The sequence below is a fragment of the Salarias fasciatus genome, chromosome 18, assembly GCF_902148845.1.
Source record: "Salarias fasciatus chromosome 18, fSalaFa1.1, whole genome shotgun sequence".
NCBI lineage: Eukaryota > Metazoa > Chordata > Actinopteri > Blenniiformes > Blenniidae > Salarias > Salarias fasciatus.
Window position 1 is genome coordinate 26,867,899 of NC_043762.1, and position 21,636 is coordinate 26,889,534.

At 43.8% G+C, this 21,636-nt stretch overlaps 1 protein-coding gene across 1 annotated transcript; it reads left to right on the plus strand.

Moving 5' to 3' along the window:
- The first annotated feature begins 2,619 nt into the window (after positions 1 to 2,619).
- Positions 2,620 to 8,652, plus strand: gata6 (GATA binding protein 6). Its single transcript, XM_030114930.1, has 7 exons — positions 2,620 to 2,707; positions 3,279 to 4,185; positions 4,671 to 4,843; positions 6,112 to 6,237; positions 6,320 to 6,407; positions 6,529 to 6,623; positions 7,455 to 8,652. Exons 2-7 carry the CDS (start codon positions 3,339 to 3,341, stop codon positions 7,620 to 7,622), a joined length of 1,497 nt encoding a protein of 498 aa, XP_029970790.1. The 5' UTR covers positions 2,620 to 2,707; positions 3,279 to 3,338; the 3' UTR covers positions 7,623 to 8,652.
- The last annotated feature ends 12,984 nt before the right edge of the window (positions 8,653 to 21,636 follow it).

The following is a 21,636-nucleotide window of genomic DNA, read 5'->3' on the forward strand; positions in this document are numbered from 1 at the left end:
AAGTCTGTCTGGAACTTTCATTAAAATCTGTCAAAATTGGAAAGAAATGAACTTTAGAGACTTTTCCGTAAAATCTAATCTTTTAATTTAATCCTGAAGTTGTAAAACTTAATTGTGAATGATAGCGCCTCTAGAGGAAATGGCTGGTACTGCATATGACACATATTTGTTGAATTAATTCCTTAAATAATTATTAATTGATGCAAGCAATAATGGTAATGACAGTGATAATTAAAACAGAAACTAGACTGATGCACTGAAATGTGATCTTATATTTACAGTGGAGTTCTCATACATCCATTTTTTGTAACTGATCAGGGTGATTTGCAATGACTGAATTTTGTACTTGAATTTTTAAGTCAGTCAGTTTTCCGATTTATTCATTTCATTAAAGTTTAACTTAATTTCAGTAGGAAGCCAGGCCTACGAGTGCACGAGGTTAGTAGGAGGACTCGGCAGACCAATAAAAACTGATGTTTACCTGGAAAGTGCAGTGCTTTTCAGCACATGGATCACATGAGTGTGGAGGATCTACCTGATCTCAGGAGGCTCAAACTGATTCACCCCCTGGTTCTGACTCCATGTCCAGAAAGCAGAGCTGGAGAAGTGTTTTGGTGGGAGTGGGTGTGTCCTGCAGGGTTTGGCTTCACTGTCATGTTTCAGAGATCTGAGCTCAGAGGTCTGCTGCCTTTTTAGAGACATGCTGAACTGCAAGAACCTTCTGGAAGTAAAATCTGTACAATCTGAATGTAACACGACATGCATATTGTTCTTTAAAATATCAAACCACGAGTGTTATTTCAACACTTAAAATCAATGTAAAAGATATTTTCACCTAATGTCTATTAAACGCCGTCTACGGCTTTTACGCACATTTTTAATTATTAAAAACGTATCTTTAATGAAGCTAAAATAAAAAAAAAGCGTTTGTTTTGTGTGCGTTATGTGTTTAATTCGTTCCATTTTTTAAAATTGAAACGCAATCAACAAATAAACATATGTCTGTGACTGAGCTGTTGCTGTTCTCGTTCTGCATTAATAGTATTAGTGTTAACCTGCTGCTCAGCTGGAGGCGCTTGCGCGTCGTGAGTGGACGGACCGTGATTCGATTGACACCCGCTCCTCCATCTTTTGATCACCGATGTTTATTGCGCGCGAGCGCGTCACGGCCGCGGAGGCGTGCTGGGAGTCGGTGCGTCCACACTCACGTGAGGCCTTTCAAACCCCACACTTAAATAAACTAATTAAGCATCAGGAAGGAGGGAGCAGAGGCCACAGCAGGAGAAATAAGACTCAACAATATCAACAAATGGCGGCAAATTTATGAAACACTCCGGAAATACAGAATACATCTTGATTAATCGAAACTACAGCAGAGTCAAACGACTGGATGTATTTCTATTCATGATCTGCGTGATGAGGAGTTGATCTAATTAGCAGAGGTTATTGATTGATGAGGACGAAACTGTCTTTCTAATTCAATCTCAGCGGATTCAAAGGAAAACCTGTTCGACCGGTTTGATCATGAACGAATCAGAGCAGCGAAACTGCAAACATCTTCAGGAACGAAAGACTCCCGGAAAAACACCGCGACAGTGAGCAAATGCGGAAACAATGATGCCTAATGAGGTTTACTATTATCTATCTATCTATCTGTATATCTATCTATCTATCTATCTAATAATTATTGTATAGTTATATACATATAAGCCAAATAATAATTCATTTTTGTCTAGGTAGTGCAATAACACAGTGCAAAACAATAACATATTGTAATTATATAAACAGTTAAATAAGTGAAATGAATCTGGATGGTGACAAAGATTAAAACACATCTTTAAGCCAGTTTTCCAGTCATGTCTTTTATTAGTCCGCTTAGTACTCACATTGGTCCAACGCTGTAACAACACAAACAAGCAGTGATAACGGCCGTAATGTAAAATGCGTGCGTGCGTGTGTGTGTGTGTGTGTGTGTGTGTGTGTGTGTGTGTGTGTGAGAGAGAGAGAGAGAGAGAGAGAGAGAGAGAGAGAGAGAGAGAGAGAGAGAGAGAGAAACCTTTTTATTAAAAAAAAATTGCTTTCTTGCAATTTGTTTTCTCTTGTTTTGTAGAATAAATTGATGTAAAAGTATTTAATCAGTGATCACCAAAAGAACAAAAGCTCACAATTGTTTTTATTTGTGATATTTCATCTTTTGCAGGCCTTGGGCACGAAAAATTCTATTTCTATTCAGCAGGTTTTACGTCAATAACAGACATAATTTATTTCACTCGTATAAAATAACACTTAAAGTACATTTTTTAAAACCAATTTGAATACATAGACTGTGTTTGCTATATTTGATCATTTTCAGACTTGGTAGTGTGTAAATAAATCAATAAGGCTGAGCTGAGAGGATGGAGTCATTGTGAAACCGGCTGATTGCATTTACAAATTCACACAGTGTTTCAGACGCGACCGCTTTTCTTGGCCCGCGTCTGCCGCGCGCCCTGATTGATCGCAGGAGTTCACAGGCTGGCACCCCCATCGTGTTCTCCGCTCCTCGTGATTGGTCGGCCTCGCGCGGCCGCCACAGGCGCCTCCTCTCATAAACGTCTGCGGCGCGCGGAGACGTTTCCCATTACTTCCAGGAGACGCAGCGGCGCACCCGGACTCCAGGCTTTTCCTTTACCGTGTGCGTGTGCAACTTATGGCACGGCGCTAGCAGGTACGTGGAGTCTTTTTCTCGGCCGGTCCTCCGGTCCTCTGTCCGCCGCGCGCGCCGTGAACATCTGTCCTTTGCGCGCGCCGCGGGCCCCGCTCATCTTTTCGGGGGGTATTGTTTTATCGCCGCCTGCCTCTCCGGCCCTTATCTGTTTTGACTCTTATCAAACGGTTATCTCTTTTGCTGTGAAGACATATTGCGTTTTGTTTCCTATCTCTTAAATGTGTGTGTGTGCGCGCGCGCGTGATGTGGGAGGATAGTGGGTTTGACGCGGACGGATCCAGTGGCTCTTTAAGAGCGCAGGCTGAGCAGGACGATGGCAGTCACCGCGCGCTGGATGAGCTTCAACCCGGGCAGAGGCAGGGCGCTGTAACGGCCGCTGTCCGGCTTTCTCTTTTGGTTTTTTAATGGTGGATTTACTCGAGGATTAAAACGCGCTTTTCCCCGAAACTTGGTGACTTTTCTCTCCAGATGTTTTTTTTTTCCTTGTTTTTTTTTTTAATTTTTGGATACAACTGCTTCCTCTCCACTGACATCCTAATGCGTCCAACTCTTTGATTTTGGTTCTTTCCAGGGGCGGAGGACTCCCTGAGCATTTTTCTTAGCCCACACTGTGTATGGAAAGTGCTCCTGGATGGACCTGGGCGACAACGGCTGGTCCATGGTCAAGCGCGAAGTGTCCAGCAGCCCAGGGTCACCGGCTGAGCAGAGCTACCTGCCCGGTGACGGCAGGAGGGACGAGCTGAGGACTCCTCCGAGCGAGCTGGACGCGCTGGGCCACCGCCGCTCCGACAGCCGGTCGCTACACTCCTACCTTCACTTCGGACACCACAACAACAGCCTGAGCGCCGCCGCCGCCGCCGCCGCCGCGGAGGACATCCCGCTCTTCACGGACTTGGACCAGGGCAGCAAGCTCGTCCTCTCCGCCGGAGCGCACAAAGCCGGCCTGCTGGTGGACCCCGCAGACATGTACCAGACGCTGGCCATCGCGGCGGCGCAGAGCCAGACTGGATACGAGTCGTCCTCCGGCGGATACATGCACTCCAACCCCAACTCCCCCGTGTACGTGCCCAGCTCCCGGGTGGGGCCCATGATCCCCAGCCTGTCTTACCTGCAGAGCGGCGCCTCCGCCCAGCCCGGCCACGCCGTCTCCAGCCACTCGGTGTGGTCTCAGTCGGCCCCGGAGAGCCCGTCGTACAGCACCGGGAGCCCGCACGCCTCGGGCCGCTTCCACTACCCCCCGAGCCCGCCCATGAATAACGGGGCGCCCCGGGGAGACGGCGGCTACACGAACACGCTGAACGTGGGCAGCAGGGACCAGTACGGCCTCTCCCGGCCCCTGAGCGGCACCTACCCGAGCCCCTACTCCCCGTACGTGGCGCAGCAGCTGCCCTCTCCCTGGACCGGGCCGCCCTTCGACAACACCATGCTGCACACCCTGCAGAGCAGGAGCGCGCCCCTCATCCGAGGACCAAACGGAGGTAAGAAAGGAGCCGGCAGGGAATGAAGAATCGGTCTGAGTGAAAACAAAAACAACTGACATCTTCAGATGAAACCAAACATCCAAAACTCGAGAAACGCTGTCCAACTCCAAGTAAAGCATCAAAAGTCAATCCAGTGGAAAACAAAAGGAATATATTCAGGTTCTGAATTTGGTAAAAAAAAAAAGAAAAAAAAAAAGAAAGAAAAGGTGTGTGTGTATCCAGAAATATTTTGTGCACACTAAGGAAAATAATTAAAATTTAAATCGGACATTTTTACACATCAATATTGGAAGTGGCTTACTTAACTGTAACACGGTTAGGCCACCTGATTGATCCCTTTAAATATTCATTTAATCCTTTAAAATAATAATAATAATAATAATAATAATAATAATAATAATAATAATAATAATAATAATAATAATAATAATTTCATCTTCACGATTTTTTTGTGTGCGTAATTTCGTGCTTTTCCCTCTCAGTTTCAGATATCCTGGATGACATGGGGGAGAGCCGGGAGTGCGTCAACTGCGGCTCCATCTCCACGCCGCTCTGGAGGCGCGACGGCACGGGCCACTTTCTCTGCAACGCCTGCGGCCTCTACAGCAAAATGAACGGCCTGAGCCGGCCATTAATTAAACCGCAGAAACGCACGGTGAGGAGGCAGGCTGGGGGGACGCGAGCACTTAGAGGCTCAATTTTCCTGTTTAATTGTTCCAAACAATGGCTGGAGGTTATCGCGGATGATATCCATCTATGAAGCCGCGGCATGAGGAGTTTAAAGGCGACTGTTTTCAAATGTGAGCTCAAAGTTGATTTAAATAACTTAATTAGTCATTTATATTAAATAAAAAAAAAAAAAGTGCAAATTTTGGGAGAAAGAACAGGTGCTTTACGTTGCTTTTGACTTATCAGGACTTCAAAGCCAGGAGGCCTTTTAATGCTTTTTTTGATGCTTTGGCTCTGCATGAAAAAAAAAAGATGCGCATTTTGATGGTGTTTGTGGTATATGGCACTTTTCCCAACATGAAATCCAAAAATATGCTGTAAATTTTGATCTAAATTAACGGGAACATAGTGGAATTATTCACGGTGGCATTACGCACCGTTTTTTATAAGAATGTCGTGCGTCACTTTGAGACTCCATGATATTTCATAACCAATTAAACAACGACTGCAATAATAGACTTCACCTGTTGGGTTCAAAACACGAAATAAAAAGCTGAATTTAGCGAAATTGTTGAAGTGCGTCGTACACTTTTGGTATTTCATCACCATTGCGCCTCAAATCTGGAGTTAATTCTTGCACCATTACGTGAATTACGCACAGCTTTTGCTGGAAAATTAGAAGAAAGTCATTGAAATGTATTATAGTGTAACAATAGAACTCACCTTCTCAGTTCAAAATAGGAAATAAAAAGCTGGATTTTAGTGAAATTGTTGGAGTGTTTCATTTATTTTAAGGATTTCATAACCATTGTCCATACATTTTGGAGTTCGCACAGGTTTTTTTTTCTTTGCTGAAAATCACTTTGAGACTGAAATGCCTCTACCAATTTAACTGAAACTGTCATATTAGACTCCATATTATGGGCTCGAAATAGAAAGTGAGTCTTTGAATTTTAGTGAACTTACTAAAATCGTCTTTTACTTTGAATATTTCGTAACCATTGCGCATAAAATTTGGAATTTATGGTGTCATTCAATGAATTACGCACAAACTTTAGCTGTGAATCAGCCGCCAGTCACTCCCTGGAATTTAACTGGACACAAACTGGTGCGTAAAAGGCCATTGAACTGAGATCTTTACTGAGTCTGTAAGGGCAAAGGGACGATCGAATGTGGATTTTGATTTTTAATTATAATTTTTTATATATATCAGTAACGTGGGAATAATGGTAAATCTCGTGCTTGTGTCATCAGTCCACGTCCAGAAGAATCGGCCTGTCCTGCGCCAACTGTCAGACCAGCACGACCACCCTGTGGCGCCGGAACGCGGAGGGGGAGCCGGTGTGTAACGCCTGCGGCCTCTACACTAAATTACACGGGGTGAGTTCAGCATTTATTTATTTGTTATCTCTACCCAATGTTTTTTTTTAAGGTTCTCATCAATATTCCATTTTCCTCGCAGGTGCCTCGGCCGCTCGCCATGAAGAAAGAGGGAATCCAGACGAGAAAAAGAAAACCCAAAACTCTGAACAAAACCAAGGGATCCTCTGGTGAGTGTCTGACAAAGGTATTTGCTTTAGGATGATTGCAACTTGAATTGTAACAAGGCCTGTGTGTGTGTGTGTGTGTGTGTGTGTGTGTGTGTGTGTGTGTGTGTGTGTGTGTGTGCAGGAAATAACTCGGTGTCCATGACTCCCACATCAACCTCTTCGTCCAATTCTGAAGACTGCTCGAAGAACAGCTCTCCCTCTGCTCAGGTGACCGGGGTGAGTCTCCCTCCTCAGATCCATGTCGCACATTAAACCTGGAAATACACACAAATCTGAAGGGCTTCAAACCAACAACCCATTCAGGTGTATCTCTATGTGTGTTTTAGCAGCACAGGAATTAATATTAATTCTTCAGTTTATAATAATAATTATTAAGTTTATAACTGCAAAGAGCCTCAAATTGGATTTTTTTTCACAGGGAAGGTCATTTAGTTTTATATGCTTGGAACTTCAAGGGATTAGTTGATATTAAATGGTATTTAGTTATTCTGAAGTCAGGGTTATCAAAGTGGGATTTATTGCCAATTCTGCTGCACATAACAGACACTGAAATCAAAATGTTATCTAGTTTTCCCTCCTACAGTGAGACATGGAAAAAAAATGGAAAAATCATGTCACCTAAAATAGAATAAAAATAATAAAATGGATAATATAGGCAAAAGACAGTGCAACAGGATTTAAAAGAAGTTAAAAACTGTGCACCATCCAGTGCAATATAACCCTGAAACAAATTTTACAAATAGAAAACCAATCCTAACTGCATTAAAATGAGTATTTACTGTTTTAATTACAGTCTAGAACTGTCTGGGTATTTCTGTTGATCCTCTCTGAGAGTTTAAAGCTTTTGCAGCAGCTGTTGAGTCTCATGCAGAGTGAATGTGTCGCAGTACAGCCACACAAACAGAAGCTTTTCTCATGAACACAGAACAAAAGTGGAACATCATCATCCTAGAATCCCCCCAGAGCAGGTGTGTGTGTGTGTGTGTGTGTGTGTGTGTGTGTGTGTGTGTGTTTGCTGACGGTGTGTGTTTCCTCGTGCTGCCGCAGGTCAGCTCGTCCGTGCTGTCCAGCTCGGGGGAGGGCGCCGGCTCGGCCTCGGCCTCGGTGAAGTACCCGGGACAGGAGAGCCTGTACGGCGGCGGCGTGGGCCTGGGCCAGTCGTCAGAGGTGGCGCCGGTGCGGGGTGAACCCTGGTGCCCCATGGCCTTGGCCTGAACATCCCAACCGCTGTGAGGAGGGGGCCGTGGACGGAAAACAAAGCCCCCTTTGCCCCCCCGCCCACTGCGCCCTCTGGTCTGGATGCTGTGTGGAAGTATCGGAGGCGGAGCGGGAGATGATGTTTGCTTTCCTTAATCTCTGGAAGAGCTTCCACATTATGGATTATCTGGCGCTGGGGGTCGAGATCGGGGCGTCGACGTGGAGACGAAGGGAATCTTCAGGCCAGACGATCAACTCCGGCGGTTCAGCGGCTCCTGGACCCGCTTTGAGCTCAGCGTCTCTCCAGAACCAACGCCGGCGGTCTTTAGAGAAAACAAGCCATCGTGTACATACCGGATTTCCTCTGAAGACACAAAGAAAGGTGTTGATTGGATATAAACACTCTTTAAAGGACTCTTTTAGTTTCTTCCACAACTGGAATCATACCGTAAAGTGACGAGACGACTCTTATGAATCAAAAGCAAACAAATATTTATAAATCTTCCATTGTTGAAAACATGGCTCTGATTGTTAATAAAAACCATGGCTGTAGAGTAGAAGTCCAAACATTCTGATGTCGTCTTTTCTATTCCTCTTTGTTTTTTTGTGAGAGGTAGTTAGTGTTTTCCACTGAAAGCTCTTACTGTATCTGACTTGGTTTAAACAGGGTATGAGTGAATGTGTATTCCCCCCCCCCCCAACATTTAATCAGCCCGTTCTGTCTCCATGTTGTCGGTCGGCACGAGGTACTGAAGAGCTCATGTATTTTTTATGTTGAACAAAGCACACCCACAGAGACTGTTGCCTGCACCTGACTCGGACCACCTTTTCAGAGCATGCCCCCCCCCCCCCCCCTCTGCTGCCTTCTCAAGCCAAATTACTTCCAGAGAGATAAACGAGGTCACAAACTTCACGCTGACGTGATTAACGGCTCCGCGGTTGCATGTACGCCGATGATTCACTGCCGTTTGTTTTAACCCTTCTGTGATGCTGCAGGTCAGACTCACCTGTCGTTAACCCTCCACATTCAACACAAACATTTCTCTACTTTTTTCGCTTTTTTTTTTTTTTAATGTGGGCTTCATTAGTGTGACTGACTGTGGTATACACACGCACACACACACACACACACACACACACACACACACACACACACACACACACACACACACACTGTTGGGGTCGCTTTGACCTCGCTGTAGCAAAGCTTCACAACCAGATTTATTTTCTGCTGAAATTTGAGAAATGCTGAAGTTATTTTTAGAAATCCTTCATCTGTGAGGATTGGAAGTATTGATTACAGTAAATCTAGATTAGGTTTATAAAATACATGTTTAAGCATATTTTGGATGGCAAATCCTTTAATGACCCTACTAAGACAAAAGTATTTCTTTGCAATTTAGAAAAAAGAAAAAAATGCATTGTATTATACAATTGTACCAATGGTATTGGTAACATTGATGGCAGATTTATAAAACTATTTTTGTCTGCTCTGCTTCAGCTGAGTGTTTCCAGCAGTTTCTCGCAGTTGAAAATAGCAGGAGGGCTAAAATGCAGCTTCACAGTCGAGTTTGCCGCAGCGTGGAGCTGAACCAAAACGTGAGAAGGATTTTCGATCCATCCTCTGTTTGTCTCTGTGGCCTCCTCTCTCTGAACCGTGGGAGTTTCAGAAAGCTTCAGTTTCACGCTGACAGCTGAAACCTGATGGGAGCCTGTCCAGTAACGTGTGACTCTTTGAATTTTCTTTTAACTACGTCTTTATTACAGTAAAAAAAAAAAAAAAAAAAGAGCATGTCATTCACTCTTTATTTATTTCTATTTCTCTGAAATACCATGTTTTTTTGTCATGTTTTTTTTTTCTGAGAAGATTATGAGAAATTATTTAAATTCAGTCCAATAAATTGTTCTGGTGATGCAATAAATTTGTTTTAAAAGTATGATATTGTTTTCCCCTAAAACCACGTTTTTCCAGCTTGCCTGTTTGTTTGTGATTCCGATTTGTACCACAAGAGGGTGTTTTCACTGAGCTTAAAAAAGCTCATTATTTTCTGCATGTGATTTCATTACAAAGCCAACCAGCACACCACCACTTTGTTTTTGAGCGTTTCTGCCCTTTCCAAGTAAATGAACAACCTTTATAAAAAATGCTGTAAATGCGAAACCTTTCTGAAAACCTGAAACGTCATGTGATCGGGGACGAGGCGCAGCAGTTACATGACACAGCACGTTTTCAAAATGTCACTATTTATCTGGCACTGGACATTTTTATTACCTATTAATCTCAACAGCCATTGACGTTTTTATTATTTAATGTGAAAAACACTGAGGAGTGTCTTACGCAATGACAAATTACACGTCGACTCACGACAAAGCAACGTGCAGCATAAACAAAGTGACTCACTACTGACACCAAATGTCCAAATGTGGCATTACGTGTATTCTACCAACTGTATCTGTAAATACTGTGCATACATGTCTTTAACTACAGAGTTAACCTCTGCATACATTTGCTTCAGTTTGAAAAAGTTGGATTTATTCTATAAATGTGTTATTATTTTCATGCATCTTGAGGTAAAGCAGGATCCCTCGTCCATGTTTCTGGGTGGTTTGCTTCCATTGGCTGCTTCTCTGCCGGAGGCTTAAAGCTCAATCCGCTTTCCTGTGTCCTCTTGAACCAGCAGCTCAAAGTACCTGTCACAATGTTTACTGTACTTAAGAGAATATGGCCCGTGAGTAATACCACATGAAAAGATTTTCGAGATGGTTAAGATTTATGTCTGGGCTCAGCGTTATCTGTCTGCTCTTTGACATATTGATTCAGCCGGGTTTATTGAGTGTGGAGGAATGCGCCACGCCGCTGCGTAACCGCCACATCCACAGTCCACCACTGGTTTCTCCTGTCTTTTTGCACAAGACTGCACTTTTTTTTGTCTTGGGAAACGTGCTCATCGCTGTTTGTTTTGAGCGGTGATAATCTATAATGACGGCCGAAGGTGCCTGTGGTCAGCTTTTGCTCGGGGCAGCCGGGGCTCGGGAGGGTAGGTGTGTTATTGTGGCAAATGGAACAGTTTGCCACCGTGGGGTGTTATATAAAACCAAATACATCCAACGGGGACCACCGGCCATGAGGTCCTTGAGGTTTTTCAAACAGATAAATTGCAAAACCACCCTCAGATATGTAAATGCACGCTGGTGTTGAGCTCAAAACACGGGCAAATATTTATGGCTTCCTGGATTTATGACGTAGTCCAACCTTGGCACTGTCTGACTGGTATCCATGGCGCTACGAGGGAGGAGATATAAACACAACAAGCGCTCAGATCCTCCCTGCGTGCTCTTCTGGACAGCTCTGCAATGGAGTGGGAACGAAAAAGTGATCAAAAGCTGGTAAAAGAAAGATAGTGGAGGCAGTCAAACAAAGAGAGACAATGCAGATGGAGATGGCTGGGCAGGGTTGAAAGTCCTCTCAGAGTAAACACTAGGCTGGGCCCGGCAGCAGGGGCCGCAGGAGGAGCCGACCGGCCCCATGGCTGTTTAACAGGAGGCTGCACGGCGCAGTGGCTCCCTCAGGAGATGCCCGCTGATCTCTCCACGCTGCCTTTCAAAGCACAGCCCGGTCTCCGGAAGAGATGGGATCTCTGACTCAGCCCTTTTGGGTTTCCTCGACAGACACGGTGGCATACTCTGGGAAAGGAAAGCTTTCAAAACAAACTGCTCTTTTAGACCTCTCAAACAGACAGAGGTCTGGCATCTATCAACACGCTATTTTTCAGGATTAATCTGCTGTTTATATTTATCCTTTTAACAAATACCATCCATTCAAAGAACACACTTCATAAAGACAATCGATCAAAAAATATCGATGCCACTTTCATATTTGTAACATATTTACAAAGAACCTGCTTATTTAGACAGTAAAACAAATCAAAAGTACGAGCATTCAGTAAGGATGCACCGACACCGACACCAGGACTGGGTACTGAGTCTGAAAACACTTTGTAACACACATTTTTCTCACTTTTAGACCAGAAGAGATCAAAGATATGTTGATTGTAGTGTTCAAAAATTATGCATTCCAATATAGATAAGTAGGCCTGGCCTTAACCGTACTAACCCTAAGCCTACTAACCCTACCGGCTTACTAACCCTAACCCTGGCATAACTGTGGTGGGTGAGAAAAGCTCCCTCAACCTGCAGGGGTGGGTTCGGACCGAGAGGAAAGCCTGGTCCTGTGTTCTGGGGATCTGGGGAGGCAGAGTATTTGTGATACAGCTGTGTGAGCTGTACAGGGGCGCAGTCCATTTTTATAGAATGACTATTACTAATTTTAAGGGTCTTCAATAAAACATATTTGGTGTCTTTCAAAGGAATCTGAAGATTTTTAAGTCCCTCAGTGCCCGTGAGCCCCTGCTTTCGTAGTGCTCTTAATAGAGCACTGTGTTTTTATCCAAGCCTAACCCTGAACGTAAACCTATCCCTGCTAACCCTACAAACCATAACCCTAACATAACCCTAACCCTATTGACCCAACTAACCCTAACAAAGTCCTGACCCTGACCCTACATGCTAAACATAACTAAAGTATGACCGATACCCTCATTAATGGTGAGAAGCATTCGCTTCGGGCACTGCGGAGTGTCTGCTGTACTTTACTGGACCCTTCAAGGCAAACGCACAGCCTTCACACATCAACTGCACATGGAGAATAAATTAGATTTAAAGGCATTTCTTAAGTACTCATATGGGGACTCGGTGTTGGCATGTACCTGAAGGTTAGTCTTGGTACTTGTTTTCATCCTATAAATAGGCGACATCGGTGTCGAGTGTTCAGCAAATAATAGGAATCATCTTGGGGGCTTCATCGTCTCCAGTTTCAGCAGCTTTGTTAGTCCTTAGTCATCAAAGGAAAATACCCCAAATTGCCCTTGTGTGCTCACCAGGCACTACAGCTTCAAAAACAACCTGTGTATTGGAAATCACTGTTTAGACTCACTTTTATCCACATCTATAGGTAACAACTCAACCAATGGGAAGAAGAAAACAGAAACAAGAAGGTGAGATGCTGCTGTTTATTTAAAATGGACCTGAGGAGAAGCACAGCGGCGTCCTGTGGTCGCCTGCTTTGTGGCCTCGGACGAGATCGCATTAGGAAGTCATGAACACAGTGATTAGAGACACTATTCAGCTTGTGCAAAGTTCAAAAGTCAGCACTGATGACAGTATTAGTGCACATGGCATGCCTGACTCGTCCATGTGTGAAGCCTCATTAATGCTGAGCAACATTTACAAGGCTGCCACACAGACCGCGGAGTCAGTTTCAAACCATATGAAGCACATATTCCAACAGCGAACTGTCTGTAATCCACACCTGCTACCAACTGTAGGACATCAAATTAAATCACAGGAGAAAAAGAATACTTTAAGCCCTTTTAAAATGACAATTTTTCGTGTGAAAATGGATTGAGACTGAGACTGAGGCTTTGCTTTAGTTTGATTCAGTTCCACAAACACACATGGATACTGGGCTTACAAACTGTGTCCACAGAGTGTTTTGCCTGTAAGCAAACACATCTGAGAGTGTGTAGGCGTGAATGAAGGCTCCTCCTCTTCCTCCTCCCCATCATAAACTCTCACAGTGTTAATCACAGGAAGTTCTGTTCGGGGAACGCTCCAGTCCAGAATAATGCGAAACAATGACACACTGCAGTGAGCCAGAAGACGAAGCAGCAGCGGCAGTGAGCACAGTGTTGCTAAAAAACTAAATGACAGTGAGAAGTGTGACCCCTGCACAGCGTGGAGCTGACATCATGCAGCCAAGTTTAGTCAGTGCAGCTTATTACAGAAACAATAGGAGTGTCTGCGGAGAAGGGTGAGTGTAGGAGAGCAAATGACGCCTCTCACAGGGTGGGGACTCACTCCAGTCCTTGGCCTGATTGTGTGTGCACATGTGCGAGTGTGTTTGTGTGTATACCTGTAGGTGGGATTACCAGGAAGTTGTAAGAAATGGGAGTTGTTGGGAAGCGTGTGAGATGTGATTCCAGGATGTGCACGTATATGTCCAGCCAGTTAAACAAGTATTGAACAGCATTTTTCTCAGTAAATATATTTCTCGAGGTGCTGTTGCCATGAATTTTCACCAGATGTTGGTAGCAGTCCATGTGATCCACACATGTCAATACACCAAACTCTAGACGTCCATATATGAAGTTGTGTGTGAAAAAGTGAAAAGACACAGGGATAAAGAACTGAATACGCTCACTGACATTTATTTAATACATCACGAAGCTTCCTGTACGGGGGAACTAGTCACATGCATTGGTCCGCTGTGATTTTTGGCCCATTCTTCCACACAAACAGTCCTCAGGTCTGGTAGGTCCTCTGACCTCTGACCTTTACTTCTTTTCTATAGATCTTCAGTTGGAATGAAGTCTTCATTTTCTCTCTCAGTTGAGAGTTTTCTTGACTGTGTGTTTGGGATCATTGTCTTGCTGAAAAGTCCACCGTTGTTTCACCTTCATCCTCCTGGCAGATGGCTTCAGATGTTGAGCGAGCACACAGGCCATGGAGGTTGAGTGCATTATTTCTTCTTCTCTTTGAAACAACAGTGTCTACTAATTCTGGGTCTTTCTGTGATCCTCAGCCCTTGGACAACTCCTCTGATCACTCTTTTCACTCTGTCAGGAATCTTGCTTCGAGCTCTTGATCTGTTTATGGTGAAATGATGTTCTTTCCACTGCTGGATCACGGACCCAGCAGCACTCACTGGAACATTCACAAGTTTAGAAATCCTGTAACCAATGCCATCGGTATGTTTCTCAACAATAAGGTTGTGGAGGTCTTGAGAGAGTTCTTTGCTTTTTACCCATCATGATATGTTTCTTGTGTGACACCTTGGTAATGAGACCTTCTTATAGGCCATCAGCTGAGACTGAACCAGCTGATATGAAGTTGCTCTGACAGTGGCAGGACTGATTTCAGCTAGTGTCTCGACTTCCATGCTTTTTTCCCCACTTCCCTTTCTTCACATGCTCAATACTTTTTCCCAGTGTAATTTTCTCATTATTACATATAACTAAATTCATGGACCTACTTATTGACCTCATGGACCTACCTACACCATTATTTACCGAGAAAAATGGTGACCTGCTTAATACTTACTTTACCCACTGTGCATGTGTGTGTATGTATATTGAAAGGCTGGTTTTTGACATTGTTCTGTCATTCATGTGTTTCATCATTAGTAATTAATAATAATTTGGCTCCAGTTGCTTTGCATTCCTTTGTCATCTGATTCATGACAAATCTGACCCTGAAGTGACTCATTGCCCCGTTTCTGAAGAGTCCACTGGTATTTTAACACCGGACTCAGTGATGATGGTCAATTTTCAGTTTTACCTCTTAGTCTACATCAGATCTATTCAAATTGTTTCCAGACCAACCAGGAGAAAAGCTCTCCAGGTTCCAGGCCACTGTGGCGACATATTCGGCAAGAGACGACCAGAAGGTACGAACGTTCAGCACCTTCACAGGCTCCTCTCAGCGTGGAGGAGTCGAGTCTTTCCTCTGAGTTTCAGTCACATGACTGGACTCCTGCACACAGTCAGGAAGGGTGTGTCCCACCATCAAGTAGCCATTTATATTCCTGAGGTCATTCTCTCTATCATGACCCAAAGTTCACGGTACTTGAGAGTGGAGGCGTAGACTGATCGGTAAACACGATGTAGAGCTTTGCCTTGCTACTCAGCTCCCTCGTCAACACTACAGTGTTTCATAGTGATTTGATTACTATTGATGCTTATCTGATTCTGCTGCTGAGCTCATTATTCTTCTGATACTTCAACCCCCACTTTCCTTCCATTACTGACTTGTAACACAGTGATTTTGACCTTACTTGTTTAATCCTACTGTCACTTTGTCAATAGTCTTTTACACACTTTAAACTGAATTGACCTGCTTGAGAACGACTGTACAAATCAAGGTATACCTGAAAAGGGCATGCTATCCCGATCCACGCACTGAGGCAATGACCTTAGCAATACCTTGTCCAAATGACAGGAGACCTGACATAAGTCTGAACCAATCAAAATCCTGAATCAAGAAGGCGAGGAGGAACATGAAGGACCGTGGACTCTGAGTCATGACACTCTGAAGGTTGCCATAGTTGTTTTTGTCCGTCTACTCACACATGTGTAGAACTATTTACATTCGTGGTGTGCCGTGCACAGCAGCGGCGTTTCAGATAAGTTGTTCCTGTTTTCAAGGTGACAGAGTGTGAGTATTTTCCATCTCGGGAGCCGTTTTCCAAAAGTTGTATGCATGGTTGTCGTATAAACGGATGTCCAAAACACAACAAAAGGTTTCTGTTTTCACTGTGAAACATTGTATGAACAGGACCTGAAACTAGTAATCAAAATTACAACATGATATCAGGAATATCAAAACTGTCACTCATTAGGTTTCTCACTTGAAAAAAAAAAAATATATATATATATAAAAAAATCTAACACATATTGATCATCATGATTTGTGTTCTTCACCGTCTCCTTCAAAGGGTCTTGTCTTATGTTAGGTCACCATAGTCCTTAATACACAACAAGGTCTGAAAGCGGCAGTTTTTCCATTTTCAGAAAAGATTCATGTTTTTCAACAATCATCATGTACATGGAAACCAGAAATTGCCAAATGTTGAAAATGCTGTAATTTGCATGCCAGGTTTTTCATAATAAAACCACCCAGTAGGGTGGAAATGTTCAAGTTCCTTCATTTATTTATCATATTGGTCATACAGCATCTGCTGTAAGTAGAAATGTGTCTCCACTTATGCAGATGATGCTGTGGTGGATGTTAGTACATCTTCATGTTGTTGGAGAAGTTAAAAGAGAGAGCGGCAAATATCTCCATCATTTTCACTGTCGCTCTGCTCATACACAAACGCAAATTCATGTCTGCTGTCATTTTTGAGACAAAAATGTGCCTCAAAAACCTGTTTTGGAACTGTTGGTGGAAACCAGCGCTCCAGGTGGCGAGACTTTGTTTTGCGAAAAAAAAAAAAAAAAAAAAAACTTTACCTGCTCTTCAAAAAAAAAAAAAAATTGACATGCCATGATATTTCTCAACATCAATGCGTCTGGTACTGCAGGTACAGTAAACACAGCTCTACTCCGACATGCAAACACAGAGGACAAATAAAACCATGCTGGGATTAATGCCTTACCTGCCAGAGCAAAACCTGCTCGCATTCTGTGTTTGTTCAATCTGCTGTTCCTCCTAAAGGTGAAGGCTGCGGGGAACTCGGTGTTACAAACACACACACACACACACACACACACACACACACACACACACACACACACACACAGGTTCACATGAAAGAGCGTTGTAAGCAAATGTTATTTATTAAATGAATAAATATGAGTATAGCTGAACAAAGCCAGGCTGAAGGCAAATATCTGGCTGTATACTATTTAAAGGTTTTCAATTTGAAAACACTGCTGCACAGTTGAGCAGAATGGCCTGTTTCTGCTGAACATATGGCCTTCGGGACATTTTCGACTTGCCCTGAGGCTTGACAGGAGCTGGTTGATGTGGCGTCTGATCATAGTGGCGGTCTCATTTGGAGATGTGCCAGCAGCTGGTCGGGTCTGGACCACCTGAAGAGACGAAATCTCCGGGTTGGTTTGAAAAAGGTTCAGAATCTGTTCAAAAAGGCTCCAAAAACCCCTGAGTAACCCCAGGTTACCCAGGTTTATGCCCACAGGCCCAACATGTGCATTTGAGGCTTATTACCCACAGGTGGGTGTGTCCGATTGTCCCTCTATGTTTGTCCTGCGATGGACCGGTGACCAGTACAGGTTGTACTCTACCTTCACCTGCTGTTATGATCCTTGACTTCAGCATCCAACGACCCCAAACTGGATCAGTTTAAGGTGACCGAACATCCATTCCCTCTTTTCACATCGTGCCTGGGGCATCTGAGGGCAGCTTGTTTGATATTACATCCCAAGATACTACCTGATGGGCAACTTCGAACTGCTCAGTCTCTAAACACAAATGTTTAAATACGCATTCTGGGTGAAATACATTCACCACTTTACAGGTGGTGGATGGTGGTGGATAAGTGTGTATATGCGTGTGTCTGATTTATTCTGTAAGAACGGGCGGAATTCTCTTTTGTGTAATTACTTATTTTTTTTAACACTGTTAAACCAGAGGTGGGAGTGGCGCTAGATACTGTCAGTGCTGCATGTGCATTTCTATTGTGTGCTGCATTAGGAAACAGGATGAGGCATTCAGCATCGGACACTATTTTACAGGAAAAGATGAGGAGGGAACTGAATATGAAGACGCTTCAAAAGCAGTGGAAGAAACATTTGTCATAGATGAAAATATAAATGAGTAACTAAACCAACAGATGTGAAAATGAAGATCAAAGTGAAGCTTTGTCTTAAATCTGCTGATTTCACCTGGAATGACCCTGAACTGGATATTTCTGTATCTGCTCTTGCAGTGCTGTGTGTATTCACAGAAACAAAGCGAGGTGAGCAGTATACCTGCGAGTGTGCCAGCATTTACATACCAAACCACTTCCTGTTTCTAAACAATGCAGCATCAGTCCTGTGGGACTGGACTCAGTTACTCTTTAATGGAAAAGAGATTTCTCCCCTGAGCTGCCTGCCTAAAGGGGGCTCCGGGCTCGGAGGCTCAGCCACTAAATCACACAGCTCGCGAAAAGCTCCTCGGTGCCGTCGCCATCCAAGGAGCACGCTGAGATTCCTGTGAGTTCAGTGCGAGGTTACCGCTATCCCTCCTCTTCTCGCGGTCCAAGGCGTTTTGAATTAAGTTCAGTGCTCTCGTGCATGGGAACCTCAGCTCGCCGCCAAATGCAATACTTCCCCGAGTATTTCTGTCAGAACCCCGGCCTTCGAAAACAAAACACTGAAATCACAGCAGGCCCGTTTTAATCAATTAAACTAATGTCAACAAGCAGGATGATGATCACCGTCCCGACAGGGAGAGCCAGTCTCTCCCGCTGATGTCTGATTAACGGCCCGTCCTGTGAAAGGCAGTTCGGCTCGCGGACAGATGGCGGACTCTCCGTGCTGAGTTTCGTGGAGTCCCTGCTGCCAGAATCTTTCCAGTTCAGCTGCAGTTTGAAGCAGATGAAACAGTGAGTCAGGACTTGGGGCCTTCAGGGCTCCATGTTTGTGTTTGTGTGGATGTGTTTGACTTGGATGAGAAATCAATGATATCCCCACGGGTATCATGTCTTTGACTGGAAAAGGTCTCCGTCCTTCCACAGAGCTTTTCATTCCTAAGGGCTGCGAAGTTTTCTGACGGCGTTTCACCAGTAGACTTACCCAGAATGCACGGCTCAGACTCTCTCAGTACGAGGTATGCTTGTATAAACACCATTTGGCTCACTGACGCCTTAAATGTTATAAATTTTCATCTCAGAGCTCAGGCTAGAAGCAGAGTGAAGAGCGGAGATAAATTGTAGGATGCGGCGAGCCGACAGAAGAGCCCTCTGAGGCTCATCTGCAGGCTCCTGACGGGGAGTCTCATCGGGACCTCTTAGGGAACACTCCTGATAACCAAATGAGCATTTAGAGTAAAGAACAGCCTGACGTGTGGCAGGCTCCCAAACAGGAGACACTGAAGACCTTTAAAATCTCACCAGTCAAGTCATTTTCTTCCTTAAGAACAAAGCTACATATTCAGATAGCTAGCAGACGTTACTGAGACACACACGTAAGATTTTGAAGGAAAACTCGGGTTGTTGTTGTTAGTGTTCTTGCAGCTCTGTTCCAGGAAATTCAGGAAACATAAGGCCCGTTTTACTGAGATCCTGCATAAAACATGCTGAACTTCACACTCATACATTTGAAAACCTCCACCTTGAAAGCAGTTTTCAAAAACTTGCGTCGGAAACCAAGAACACAACCAAAGTTTTCATTTTTCACTTGATAATGCTGTCGTGTAAACGGGGCCTCCGAGAGGCGAACACAAGGAGAAGAAATGACTGTTGTGGGAAAATATTGAAGCAATTCAAGGATCATGGAGACTCCATCGTCTCCTGTTCGTATGATGAGGGACACGCTATAAGAAAATGTTAGTGCATAAATGATCTGTTTTAAAACTGTGATTGGCTGTGAGTTACAGGTGTAGACGACGTGTTAAAGAAGCCAGACATCTCTGCTTAGTGAACATACAAAGATGTTGCAGTGTTTTCTGGACCTGAGCTTATTTAAGATGAGTTTAAATATTCTGGATCCATTAAGAAAATAGTTGAGCTCAGCCTTTGCAGAGAGGCTGCTTTTATTGTAATAAGGCATTTCTTCAACTGGCGCTCCATGACTTTTATATGTGGAATTTATTAAAATTAAAATGTCGTCTCAAGTTTTGACTTCTGACAGCTCAATTACCACTTTCACCAAGTTCAGATTTATTTATTTTTAATCATCTGATAAATGTCCTTCCTTCCTCCTCCGACACATCAGGCTGCATGGTGTCATATTGTTGTGCTTGTGGGAGCTCAGTGCTCATCAAACACTCCATGGTGAACAAGTCAGCAAATATTGTAGAATGTTTTTTTTTTTTCTGTAAAATATTTATGGTTCATCTTGTGTTTAAGTGTCTTTGAGCAAGACCTTAATCCCTCAGGTTGAGGAGTTTGACCCCTCTCAGCCTTGTGCATCGTTCAGTTATCCAGAAAAACTATACTTTTTCCAACACATGGAAGAAATCTTGAAAACCTGTGTTGTGGTTTCCTGGTCCAAACCAAAAGTGGAAAAAAAACCCCAGAGATGTTTGAACTGTGGTCCAGTTCACTTCGGGTTCAGACTGACAGTTAAACCATTGCTGTGACGTTTTACCCTACGACACAACTTCCACCACAACACTGCAGAGTGTAACACAATACCTGCTGAGGCACTGCGAGGCTTCTCACCAGCCGGGAACTCACCCCCAGCTTGTAAAATGTATTAAGGAGTCAGAACAGCAGCAAGAATTCTTGTTATGCACATTGTGATAAACTGGGAGGAGACAGAGGTTAGAGAGAGGTTCTCCTCGCAGCTCGCTGGTTCATACTTCCAATGGATTTCATCAAACGCTACCTGAGAACGTTTTTCACAAGTTAGTGGCGTGTATTTAATATCAGTGAATAAATAGATGTGAGATGGGTTTTTAGCCTTCCTCGAGTGCTACTCAACAATTGGAAAAGTACGATTTAATTTAAGAAAGCGGTTCCACAGTAAGAGGCCATAAACTTTTGGAATGTTTCTGTATGAAAATGTTTTTGAACCATCTCCAAGTGTTCCACTTCAGTGGTGGTTTTTTTTTTTTTTTTTTTTTTACCATTTTATCCCCTTTTAAAGTCTCAAATTCAGATTTTGATGCTATTTTTAGCTGTATGACTGGATTTTACATTTAATTCTATAGGTTAAAAACGGAGAAAACTTGCTGAAAGGAAAGTACAAAAATAACCCCAATGTACAAAAAAAAAAAAAAAGAAAGAAAAGAAAAGAAAGAAAACGTGTTTTCCCTTTGAAAGTGGTCCACAGTAGCACGAGCTGCATTGTGAACCCGGGAGTCCAACAACAGAGCTGCTTCCTCGCGCTCCCTCTGACCAGCAGACCCTTTGGCTGAGGCCACCAATTAATTATAGACGTGACTTTAAAACTTCCTGTTTTTCCCTCTTTAATTAAGCCAATCTTCCCCGCCGCTCTGAAGAGAGGAAATGCCTCAAAATAGTCCCAAATTTCAGCACGCTCAGATTGCATCGGCCACGTTAATGCGTGGATCAACAATGTTTGATCGGAGGGAAATTGTGTCTGTCATTTCTTCCTGCTCCGCCGCCGAGTAATGTGGGAATTGCGGGGAGAGCCGGTGGCCGAGGCGGGCACGGCCGGAGCGCGGATTAGCAACTACGTGCCCTCCGTCAGGCCCATCTGACATCGATCTCTGCCTGCCGTGTTTATTATTACACTCCTGCAGCCACTTATTCTGAGAAGGGTGGGAAAAAAAAAAAATCGAT

Excerpts from the sequence above, each read along its gene's own strand:
- gata6 (XM_030114930.1), top strand. The coding sequence starts at position 3,339 with ATGGACCTGGGCGACAACGGCTGGTCCATGGTCAAGCGCGAAGTGTCC. Across the intron at positions 4,186-4,670 it reads CATCCGAGGACCAAACGGAG|TTTCAGATATCCTGGATGAC; the intron begins GTAAGAAAGGAG and ends TTTCCCTCTCAG. Across the intron at positions 6,238-6,319 it reads TCTACACTAAATTACACGGG|GTGCCTCGGCCGCTCGCCAT; the intron begins GTGAGTTCAGCA and ends TTTTCCTCGCAG.